This window comes from Mesitornis unicolor, unplaced genomic scaffold (genome assembly GCF_000695765.1).
Source record: "Mesitornis unicolor isolate BGI_N332 unplaced genomic scaffold, ASM69576v1 scaffold3635, whole genome shotgun sequence".
In the NCBI taxonomy this organism is placed as follows: domain Eukaryota; kingdom Metazoa; phylum Chordata; class Aves; order Mesitornithiformes; family Mesitornithidae; genus Mesitornis; species Mesitornis unicolor.
In genome coordinates, this window is record NW_010187338.1 from 3,191 (window position 1) to 14,726 (window position 11,536).

Genomic DNA, 11,536 nt, shown 5'->3' on the forward strand with positions numbered 1-11,536 from the left:
CGGCCAGCGCCGGGAGGGGGACGCGAGGGTTCCAAGGGACAGGGTCCTGCGGTGGTGGGACAGCACGGTCTGTTTGGAAATGGCTTCAGCTGCTGTCCCTTTCCACCAGTGGCTGTTTGACACTCGAGCATCCCCCGACACCCCAGAGTCTTGTAGTGTGTAATGGAAGGAGTTTGCCTGTTCACCGTCTGGCCTTTGTAACGGTATCGACCTGAGCTTTCTGGCTCTTTGAATAGGAGCTGCCTTTTCCATGGTAAGAACCGGTCCTGGAAGGCCTCGGGTAGTTCCCAAAAGCTGTGCCCTCGCTGTGGCAGGCAAATGGGTACGGGAGCATCTCTGGGGGTCTGTGTGAGCGGCTCTGTGCTCGTTACCTGAACGAGTAGAAAGTGTCTGTAAAAGAATCCTAATTACAACTTATTTTGTAGGATAACTGGGATGATGAGGAGGAAGAGGAGGAAGTAAAGGAGACAGAGGTAAAACAAGGTAAGATTTAAAAGGAATACGTGGCTCTGTGTGCAGGCCCTGGTTTTACTTGGATACATCTGAAGAACCAGAGCCGCTTTCCAGGTGGGGTGGGTTTTGGTTTTGACACAGCGTGTCCTTAACTCCCTGTGCTCCATCCCAGCCGGGCTCTGTGGCTTGGGTTCCTGCCTCTGTAGTTGCTGGAAGAAAATAATCGGTAGATCTTGAGTGCTGCATTGTTCAATGTTTTACAGAACCAAAAGTTTCAGAAAAAAAGAAAATAGCAGAAAAAATAAAAGAAAAAGAAAAGCTACAGAAGAAAAAGCAAGAGGAGCTTAAAAAAAGGGTAACTCCTTTTTTTTCTTCCAAGCCTCATAAAACTTAGAGGGCGGGTTTGATTTATTGGGTTTTTTGGGGACTTTTTGGCGGTTGAACGAGACCTGTAAAGATCTTTTCTGGTCTGACAGAACAAACCTGTCCTGTCCATATCCCGTCTGGGGGATGGCAGCTGCGGTTCCTCTGTGATTTAACCCGATCACTGAAATAACGCACATGGCTGGTTCTTCGTGTGCCCTGCGTGGGAAAACACGCAGTTGGGAAACTGAGCGCGAAGGTGTTTCTGCCCCTTCTTGTACAAGTCGTTAACCAGCAGCATCGCTGCACGGGGCTGGGGTGGTTTGCAGCTTTGGGTGTGCTGAGGTGTGCTGGCTCCAAGCTGTCCAAGTGATTTCTTGTACTGCCGAAGGGTTTGGAATATAACGTCCTCCCTGTGTGCGTTTTTGATTCAGTTGGAGGCACCGGAGGAGCAGAAAGAACTTACACCAGAAGAACAGTTAGCAGACAAATTACGGCTAAAGAAATTACAAGAGGAGTCCGACCTTGAGTTAGCAAAAGAAACCTTTGGTAAGCGTGCTGGGGGTGTTGGGTGAACGCAGCTGTGCCCTGGAAATAACCCTGTGCAGCAAGAACCGAGCGGGACCGGAGCGGTGGAGCACATGGGGGTTGTGTGGCTGGGGATGAGGGGGTTACACGCAGAGCGCTGGAGGCATGGCCGGTGTTGAGGGGAGCTGCAGGAGCCACAAACATCTCGAGAGCAGGAGGTGCTGCTTTGTACCAAGGCATGGCAGGGGGCAGAGGAAAAAGAGCTGGCTGCGTTTGCCGTTGTCTTGGTGCTTTGGTAAAAAGGTGAGCGTGGAAAATTAAAGAAGAAAAGAGAAATGCTGCCTTCAAATGTTCTGAGGTGCTTTATGACACAGGTTTAACGAGGCTTTGGGCGAGCGTGGCCCAGCGTAACTCACGCACGCTTTACACGAGGTGGTTTGTGTAGCAGGGCAGGTGCTGAGCAATTCGGTGCAATTCAGTGGGGTGAGCTGGCTTCCTGGCGCAGAGGAGCCTGGAGGAAATGGTTCTGGTTTGGGCTCTGACAGAACCAGCGGTGACACTGATTCACAGGCGTTCGGCAACCACGAGAGCGTTTCCTTGGTTCTGGTGCATTGCACAGCTGCTTGCTCAGCGAGAGCTCTGCTCTGGCAGCCGGCTGAAGGAGAGCAGCGCCCTGGGGCTGGGGTGCAGTGCGAAGAGGCAGCTGAGGAGCTCAGCACTCCCTCCTGTAAGGGGAGAGGGGCTTCACGCAGTGAAGCTTTGCAGCAAAACCTCTCCTGTCTGGGCCGGTAACTGGGGCTGGTTCAGCCTTTGGGCAGCAGGAGCTGGGGGAGGCGAGTGAGCAGAGCTGGGCTTTGGGGGGGTGAAGCTGCGGTGGAGGCGAGGAAGGGGACGTCCGCGAGGTCGCACGTGTTCCTGTCACCCTTTGGTGGTCACAGCTCGTGCTTTCTGTCATAACTGTGTCTGTCCTTGCAGGTGTAAATAACACTTGTGGAATAGATGCCATGAATCCCTCTTCAAAAGATGACTTTACGGAATTTGGCAAGCTACTAAAGGAGAAAATCACGCAGTACGAGAAGTCGTTACATTACGCCAGCTTCTTGGAAGCGTTAGTTCGAGACGTTTGTATTTCATGTAAGTGACATGAGCGGCATCCCAGACCACCCTGCTGCCAGAACTGTGATGGAGCTGGAGTTGAACAGTGCTGCTGTAGTGAATGTTAAATTGAGAGTGGGTTTTACTTATGAAGCACTGACCTGTTTCACTCACAAGTATCCGATTCCATGCCCCCAGACTTTACTGCAGGTCGTGTGTTTGTAGTTACTGGCTCTGTGTGTCAGCTAAAGACACTGATGCAGGGTGTGTTTTTCTGCTGGTTTAAGTCTTGCGTGTTTATCTTGAAGCCATTTCAATAGTAACAACAACAATGATGATAATACTCTGAGCCAGCTCACTGGAGCAGCTCATTTGGAAGGACACTTCTGAAGTTGAGTTCATGTGATTCTGGGACTGCAAAGTAAATGGCTCTGGAATGGAGCACGCACCTACCCAGAGATAAAACCACCTTAAACCCCGTTTTGCACTGCTCTGGCTGAAGTTCTGGGCGCGTTCCTGGCTCCAGAGCCTTTCCTGTGCCGCACACGCGCGGTCACTCGGTGCTGCCGGGTGCTGTGTCAACACAGGAGCTGCTAACACCTCGGGTGGGTTCCTGCTCCTCTCAGGTGAAGGATTCACCACCTCTTGGACCACTTATTGTTGACAATTTATTGATCCACTGCTCCTTTTGATGTGTTTTACTGTGTTACGCTGGGTCTGTATTTCACTGTTCAAATGCCAGCAGGGTTTTTGTGTTCACTGACTCCTGATTCGTGAGCTTCACCTTGCTCAGCATTCAGGCTGCTTACAGCGGCCATCTGAATTGGTGCTGGTGCTGACAAGGAGCTGAATTCCCCTGATTTAAATCAAGTAATTGCCCGTGCTCGTCGCTGCTGCATATTTCTCCTTGTCAGAGCACGCCAGTGTTCGATCATGTCATGGATTTCTAAGCACAATATTGACGAGGAATCTTCTTTTTTTGTTCTTTTTTTCCCTGATGCAGTGGAAGTCGATGATTTGAAAAAGATCACAAATACTTTGACAGTACTATGCAGTGAAAAACAAAAACAAGAAAAGGTAAGAGCTCTGCAGCAGCACCAGGGGCTTGTCTGGAGAGCGGGAGCACTCGGTTGTGTGGCTCATTTTGTTAGAGGCAGCAGCAGGGGGTGAGGTGATAACCCTGGGCACTGGCTTAGTTAAATCCTCTTCCCGGTGTGAGGTATCAGGAGCTCATTGAATCCAGAGATCACAGGCAAAACCTTCGTTAATTTAAACCTTGATTAATTTACATCAGTGTTACCTGCGTGCCAACCTTGTTCCTTGCCCATTTCCAGTAGTGTCAGTGTAACACCACTCTGTGGAGGTAACTTCTTAAATCTTTGCCAAGATTTGGGAGTTTGAATAGCAGATACCTGGGGTTTTTCTGCTGCTGTGCAATCTAAAGGAGCAGCAACTGCCCAGGCAAGGAGAGGAAGTTTTTAAAGTGATGTAGAAGCTTCAGTGGTGCTTGCAGGATGCGATACCTTGTGTTATAGCGTGATCTGGGCGGGCTGGAGCTCAGTGATGAAGTGAATCATTGGATAGCAGCAAAGTCAAGCAGCAGTGGTGGGGTCTTGTGGTGTGCTTTCAAGGAGGGCTGGTAGAAACAAGGGCAATGTAAAAGGGACAGCTCTGGACAGGGGTCCCATCCCCAGGCGTGAGCAAACACAAATCAACGTTTTGGTGTTCACCACTGGGGCTGGAGTTTGGCGAAGGCGCTGAGCTGTTTCTTTGGTGTGAGCTGTGACGACTGAACCAGGCAAGGTTACGAACGAAGAGCAGGTGTAATTGCTGTTTTCTGCTCTTTCCTCCTGGCTTTTCATGTGAATGAGTTTGGCCAACCACTGAAGGCTACAGCTACAGCTGCACCAGCGCTGCAGGGCAGAGCTTTACCATGAAACTTTCTGTAGTTGTTTAGGACTTCTGTATTTGTTCAGCTGCTGTGGAGGTTGAAGCCACATTGCATTGCTTCATTAAATCGGTAATTCCACAAAATTAAACACTAGGCTCTGCTTTTGCTGAAGTCATTTTACGTGTTCAGAGTCGGTAGGACTGGGTGAACAAGACCCGTGTGTGTGATGCAGGAGCTGAGGATGTCGGCCTTACCCGCACGGTGCGGTGCAGGCTGAGACGCAGGGGTAGAAATCTCAGCCACCAGCGCTCACTGCGGGGCACAGGGCTGCGTTACCCTCACGGGGGTAAGGACAAAGTGCTGGGGGTTTTAAAGTAAATGTGCTCTCCCTATTTAAGCAGAATAAAGCCAAAAAGAAGAAAAAAGGTGTTGTGCCTGGAGGAGGTTTGAAGGCGACTATGAAAGATGACCTGGCTGATTACGGAGGCTACGACGGAGAATACGTACAAGACTTTGAAGACTTCATGTGACATTTATCTCCCCTTCTGTTGTCTTTCTGTTGCCCATAATCCCTTAAACATGTAGCACAACTTTTCTTCCTTTAAATTCTGCCAAATGCTACAATCAGAATTGCAGTATCCCTGTGCTGGTGGGTGACCTCCCGAGGGCTCCGTGCTGCAGCACGGCTCTGGGGTGGAGGTGAGAACGGAGACGTGTAAAAGCTCTGTAAATTGCAGTGAAAACAAGAACCAAACCAACCCTCTGACGACGGTCACTATTTGATTTTCTAGTAACAGCCGCTAAATTGGAAACGCATGTCAAGATGGCAAAGTGTTATTCCCAGCACAGGTCAGCGATACGGCCTTAACTGTACCTCCCCGAGGGACTCGTGTGTGACCAGCAGCAGTTTGCAGCAAGGGCATGGTGTGCACGTAGCGTTACGATTGCTTTGTCTAAGGTAGAGCTTGAGGTTTGCAGTATTTTGTGAGGGGGGTGGCTGGCTCCAGCCTGGGGATGGGGTACCCAGGGATGGGGTCACGGAGACACCCCCCTGCTCCAGAGCCTGGCAGCGCCACGACACGCGGTGAGCGGGGACAGCAGAGAGTTGCTTGTTTGAAAATAATAACAAACCTACTTGTGTCTTGAGTATGAGGTTTAGTTTCCATTCGTGGGAATTTCTACTAACGCAGCTGTATGGGTTGGGTATTCCTTAACAGTTAATTGCCTGGGTTAAGTGTAAAGAAACCAAGACTTCCTTTTGGGCTCATGGGCTGTGGATCTTTCACCACTCAGCCATTTTCTTTCATTTAAAAAAAAAAAACCAAACAAACAAAACTTGCTTAGCAAACTGCAACAGTTACTACAGTTGGGCAAATTGTTATGTTAACAATTACGACATCTGCAATGTTTTATAAAAAGCAACTAATTTAATAAAAATCACTATTGAGGACTTCACCGCGGCTGCCTTTGGACCAGTTCTTACAGTGCGAGTACCTCAAGTGTGGAGCTGCAAACCAGGGGTGTTGGGGTGGGCCTGGGCTCTGCTCCTAGAACTGGAATTTTCAATGGGGTTTGGCTCAGGTGTAATCCTCACTACTCAATGTTTTACTGCTCAAAGGAGCCAACTCGTACTGCGTGTGCCTGTGCACAACTCCTGACAGATTGGGTAAATACCCTGCAAGTAAATATTTGTCGGATGCAGCAGTTGCAGGCATGGAAATGTTCAGCAACCAAAAGGCGCCGGTAAGCTCTCAACCCGCGTTAGCCCTGTGCTAATTAACAGGGTTGCTATGGCGGTGGTGGTTTTGCTGGGCTCGTGTTTAGCGATAGCACGGTCTCGGTCTCGTCGCTTCCTTTCACTCCAAGCTGCTCCAGCAGCTGCCAGGGCTCCCCACCCTTTTCTGCCCAGGAGGCACCGTCCTGGGCTCAGACTCCAGGCTGAGACCCGGTTGTGCCCAAAGGGGTGCCCAGGTCTAATCCATCCCTCCCCAGCGAGACCAGACCCCACCTTGTAGACCTGCCAAGGCATCCCCAGGCCACTCGCTCCTGGCAGGGGCTCCACACCAGCTGCCTGCACAGTAGCACTGTGAGCAGGGAAAGGAGTTAACATTTAATAACCGTTAAGAACATACCAGTGCTTGGTCACTGCTTTTTCCCCTAAGACAGCAGCAAAGTCAGCAGGCGCTGTTCAGAGACGTACCGGACTATTGCACTGCATGGCTGCGCTGGAAAACAAACCTGGGCTGGTCAGGCAGGACTCGAGGAGCAGATGATCTCGAGTGGAGCTAAGCCTTTCTCCTGCTGGTTTCGCTGTCTGCACTGGATGCTCGGCAGGTTCTGTTCCAGCCTTTTCCCGGTTTGGATGCGCTTCCTGTGGTGAGCCGTCCTCCACAGCCCTGAGCCCAAGGGCTGCTGGGTCCGTGGGGCTGTGCCAGCCTGACCAGCAAACGCAGTCACGTTTTGTAAAGGGTAAGATTTATTACACAAAACACAATTCTGGGTTAACGCAGTCTCTGTGTTTTAAACATTTACAACCGCCAGTGCTTTTCTGGAGACCCTTTGACATGGCAGCGAATGATAAAAATACCTGTGATGCGCGAAGCAGCGGTGCCCGTGGGAGCCCAGGGCTGCAGCCTACGTGGACAAGAAGTCGCTGAGGCAGCAGCCGGTCTGTGCGTCCTTCAGGAGCGCGTTGACCACGTCGTAGAACTTGAGGTCGTACGCCAGTCTGTAGTAGGTGTAGACGTCTTCACAGTGCGTGAGCAGCTTCTTCAGGTTTTTCAGAGCGGCCTCAGTAGGTGGGTGCTGCTTAACTCTGAAAATCATTGTAGGTGGATTTGAAACTGGCTTCACAGACAACCACTGTAAGGCTGTCTTGCTGCAGAGACACAAGCACTGCTTAAACAGGCTGTGCTCAACAGGTACACTGCGTTTTCTTGGTGATTTTGCCCTAAGCCCTAAGGCAGCTCCTCACCCAGCTCAGCCAGACCCAGTGCCATGTCCACAGTGTGAGCCCAAGCCCCTACGCACTGCGCTTTCTTACATAAAAGGTTCTAACAGAACTAAGACGTGCGTGTTATAAACGCACGCTTGCTCCTCTAAAGTAGCCCATGGAAAAGCAAGTCTGGGTTTGCCCACAGAGCTACTCACTTCTTTGCAATCTCCTCAAAAATGCCAGGCTTCAGTGGTCGCTGCTGTTTGAATTCCTCCAAGTAAGCGAAGTCTCCCTTGGTGATCACTTGTTGGTAGAGAACCTCAGCCCAATCTGGGACAAACTCGTACGCCTCGGCCACGATAGCCGCCTGCAGGGAGAGCAGAGCCCGGGGTTACTGAGCAGGAAGAGTTTATTGCACAGAAACATTCCTATACTTGAAATATTCTAGGTCTGCTGTTGGGCCCATCTCCTGGTGCTGTTCTTGAGAGCAGCTGCATTACAGAGAAATGCAAGGGTAAAAAGCACTGCAAATAATTTTCCTTAACCCCTAAACAAGATGCTCTCATTAAAAAAAAACCCTTTTCCATTTCCAGAATGATGGGTGCCAATGTAGACAAGATTTCAGGGCTCTAGTGTAGAACAAGAGCCGCTGGAGAGCCAAGGCCCTGGCTGTGAAAAGCATCGGTCCACACCAGGAGCTGCAGCAACCTGATGGGCTGACAGCCACGGGACTCGGTGGCCACATGGAAGAGCTGGGTGTTACGGGAGCAGCCTGCCTCAGTACCCGCTGCTTGAAACCACTGCTTCTGGGAAACAGCAGCTGAGGAACCAAGCTCACCTGATAGAACCTGGGCAAGGCCACGATGGTGTCCATCAGGTCCTGCCCGCTCAGGTTGATGAGCCGCGTGCTCTGCCCGCTGCTGAGGAAATGCAGCTGCAGCGTGATCAGCTTGGTGAGCCGGCTGCAGCGCAGCGACTGGCGGACACAGGAGTCCTGGGTAACAAATCAGAGACAAGTGCAAGCTTCTGAAGCATGGCTCTAGAGGAAAGCAATAAATACTCCTGAGAGCAACACCGAGTTCAGCGGTGGGCAGTAATTCACATGGCAAGCTTCACTCACCACAGCTACCCCTGTTTTCATCATCCCACCAGTTTAGATTGTATTCTTGCCGGCTAAGCTTTCAAACTGGGGAACCTCACGGTCACCCCAGATGCTGAAGCCTGCAGAGGGACCAGGGTCCTGCTCCATGGCAGCGTGACCACTGGGACACTGCTGAGCAGAGACTCCTTTGTTCCTGGGACCGGACCTGCACCCCCAGAGCAGCCTCTGCTTTGCTCTCCCACTTCAGCTCCCTCCTTACGTGCGGTACAGAAGTCACACAGATCTCATTTTACCTTAGAATAACTTTCTGCTGCATCAATAAAGAGTGTCAGGGCTTTCATCAGCAGTTTCTTTAAATGTGCAATATCCTGAAGTGACTCCTCTGAAATGGGGAGGAAAAAAACGAATAACCAATTATTTATAAAAGCAAGTGAGAAAAATACCTCTTGGTACCACGTCTGTCCCTAGGGGTGCTTCACAAAGCAACAAAAGACTAAAATGTTCGTATTGAAAAAGCACAAAGAAGCGGTGATGCCTGCTCAGTCAATGGACCAGAGCCATTGCTGGAGCCCAGTCAAGTGACTGGAGAGCTGAAAAGAAACCCAGGTCGTGTATTTGTGGCACGTACCAGCACTGACCATGACCAGAAAACCATTTCAGTTGTCATTACAATGACAGATGTCACCGTCAAGTGACAGTGTTAGGGAGTTCTCCTACCAAACACAACCCCAACACTTTATACACACACTGTACAACCACTGTCACATCCTACGGCAGTGAGGAACACCTCACGTGTCCTCACCTCCTCCCACACGTGGTACCACAGTGTTGAGGTTTACTTACATTACAGCAAGACCCAAAAATCTCAACTCTGAAAAGTCCCCGAGCAGCAGCAGCAGCTGAACTGGGAAATACAGGAACACCCCAAGCCTGGCCAACAGGACCCTCCTCCTTCAGAGAGCGGGGGTTTCATGGCTGCTACCAGGACAGCAGGCGACCAAACCACGTTCACCCACTGCCTTCCCTCTTACCACGCCTGCTTGTCCCGTTTTCGCAGCCTCCACTCACCCCACGGCTGAGACTTGATGAGTTTTAGCTGCGTGCATGCAGCAGCCTCGTGGTTCTCCCCGATTTCCCGACACATGCTGAAGCACAGGGCGATCATGTTGTGCTTCTCGCTGTCCCCGGGCCGACAGCGCTTGATGTAATCCAGCAGAGCTGTCTTCAGCGTCCCGCTCTGCTCAGGGGAGGGAAGAACAGATTGAGATCTGAAAAGCTTTTGTAAATTCACATTTCAGTACACAGAAAAGCAAAGCCGTTCTGGTCCAGTTTTCCAGAAGCCATCATTCCACTCTCTGAGGTTTCTCTGTACTATTTTAAAATGTAATGGCAGTATTACACTTGGGCTTACCCATATTGTGCCAGGTAAGAAAACCCAGCACCTACACATTTATTTCTGTTACACGCTGGCATTTATTTACGTTACAACAAAGCTCTAAGCGTTTATGATTTTCAGAAGCCCATGAAGCATTAACTGGCAGTAAAACCAAAACAGGACGTGAATATTCCCCAGCTTGAAGTTTCAACGCTGCTCTCTGAACTAATGTGAACAAACTTGTTAAACTGAAAACGTAATAAACCCCAGAATGAATCACTGTGAATCTCGAACAACCCCTCCTGCACTCCAGTAATGACAACCTCCAGATAATTCCACCTCGTGTCAACAGCAGTTTGTGGCGCAGCCACCCCGTTCTCTCCCCTTCATCCCCCTGCACCTACCGGGTCCAATTTCTTCCTCATGAGCACTTCGAAGTAGTGCTTCTCGTGCAGCAGCTCAAAGATGTAGGTCATTTCGTTGTATCTGCCGATGCCGGTGAGAAGACGAACCTGGGGAAACAACAGCGATCGTACGAAGCTCCAAGCAAAGCAGAAAACCCCCTCGAAGCAGCAGCAGGGGAGGCAGCGTGAGGCTTTACTTTGAACCCCACTCACTGCACCTTCCTTCCTGTGAGCTGGAAGGACATCATTTACCACATAAAACACGCAGTGAAGCTCTGAGCAATGACAGCACCGCATGGGGCGCGTCTCAGACTCACACAGCATCCGGAGGAGCGCACGTGGCGCCGCACACACCTACCATGAGCCCGTACTCCTCGCGAGGGGCCAAGTGCTCATCGGTGAGCAGCCGCGCTGCTCGCAGGACTCTGGTGATCCCTTCCATGTGGCAAGTCAGGCTAAAGCAACTGTGGGCCAAAATCAGCAACTCTGTAACTGAAGAGCAGAAGGACTCAGTTATGTCAGTGAATCGGGAAGTCAATTATGTGATGTTACGCTGTTCTTATGCCTCTCTCCACCTCTGCAGAGGGTACACAACCTTTCCAGCGGGAAACAGCAGAACTGGACTACAAAGTGGAGCTGTTCTGGTTCTGTCCCATGCACATTCTCAGTGCGTGGGGAAATCTGGATCTTTTTAGACAACAGCCTAAATAAATAAGTAACAGATCTCATTTTGCCACTGAGTTTCCCAGCCGTTGGCACAAAACCCCCTGTATTTTTGCTGGAAAGTGATGCAACGCTTAAGCAACGCACTTATTTACTGTGCACATCCTCAGGTCTACTGATTTAATATCGAATTTGAGGACAGTAACAGATGCTTCCTCCAGCCTTGCCTTTATTCTTTGCGATGGGATTCTAAACCACCTTTAGTAACGCAGTGGTTACATCAAGCGCTCTTTGCTGTGTACTCACTGCAGGACAGCTCCCCGCGCGGCACCGAGGAGATTTTATCCAGTAACCTCATGCCAACCAAGGTGTGGTCCTGGCACAGCTTGGCGAGCTGCAGGAACGCCTGGCTCTCAGCCGTGGGGTTCACAACCTGCTTCTGCCCTGGCCACGGAGAAAGGGATACATTACAACCACTACTTGTTAGAGATCAGCTATGGTAACAGAAAAACCCCAAACCAACTGATAAAACTTAATCCAGACTGACTCCGGATGTGGAACTACAATTCTAAAGACACACTGGATTTCGCTGCTTAAATTTAAGAATCAGATATGACTTCTTTGCCAGTGAAATCCACTGAAATCCCAACTGTTTCCACTGCAATTTCACAGCTCCAGCCGGCTGCTGCTGCTCCTCTTCCCTACCCCACCCCACCACGCCCTTTCC

At 50.5% G+C, this 11,536-nt stretch overlaps 2 protein-coding genes across 2 annotated transcripts in view; one reads left to right on the forward strand and one right to left on the reverse strand.

Moving 5' to 3' along the window:
* Nucleotides 1-425: 425 nt before the first annotated feature.
* Nucleotides 426-4,954, forward strand: EIF3J (eukaryotic translation initiation factor 3, subunit J; the record flags this gene model as incomplete). Its single annotated transcript, XM_010185400.1, has 6 exons — nt 426-483; nt 717-808; nt 1,251-1,365; nt 2,320-2,478; nt 3,443-3,516; nt 4,732-4,954. Coding segments are annotated over 6 exons (627 nt in total), but the record flags the coding sequence as incomplete, so codon positions are not given.
* A 2,010-nt stretch (nt 4,955-6,964) lies between these two features.
* The window catches only part of SPG11 (spastic paraplegia 11 (autosomal recessive)), a gene marked incomplete at its 5' end in the record, with an annotated part of 22,146 nt that continues 17,574 nt past the window's right edge, over nt 6,965-11,536 (reverse strand). The window contains 8 exons of the mRNA XM_010185401.1: nt 6,965-7,145; nt 7,481-7,632; nt 8,104-8,259; nt 8,661-8,749; nt 9,436-9,604; nt 10,147-10,254; nt 10,505-10,638; nt 11,116-11,253. Coding sequence (XP_010183703.1) covers nt 6,965-7,145; nt 7,481-7,632; nt 8,104-8,259; nt 8,661-8,749; nt 9,436-9,604; nt 10,147-10,254; nt 10,505-10,638; nt 11,116-11,253 — 1,127 coding nt within the window. The remainder of the gene's footprint in view (nt 7,146-7,480; nt 7,633-8,103; nt 8,260-8,660; nt 8,750-9,435; nt 9,605-10,146; nt 10,255-10,504; nt 10,639-11,115; nt 11,254-11,536) is intronic.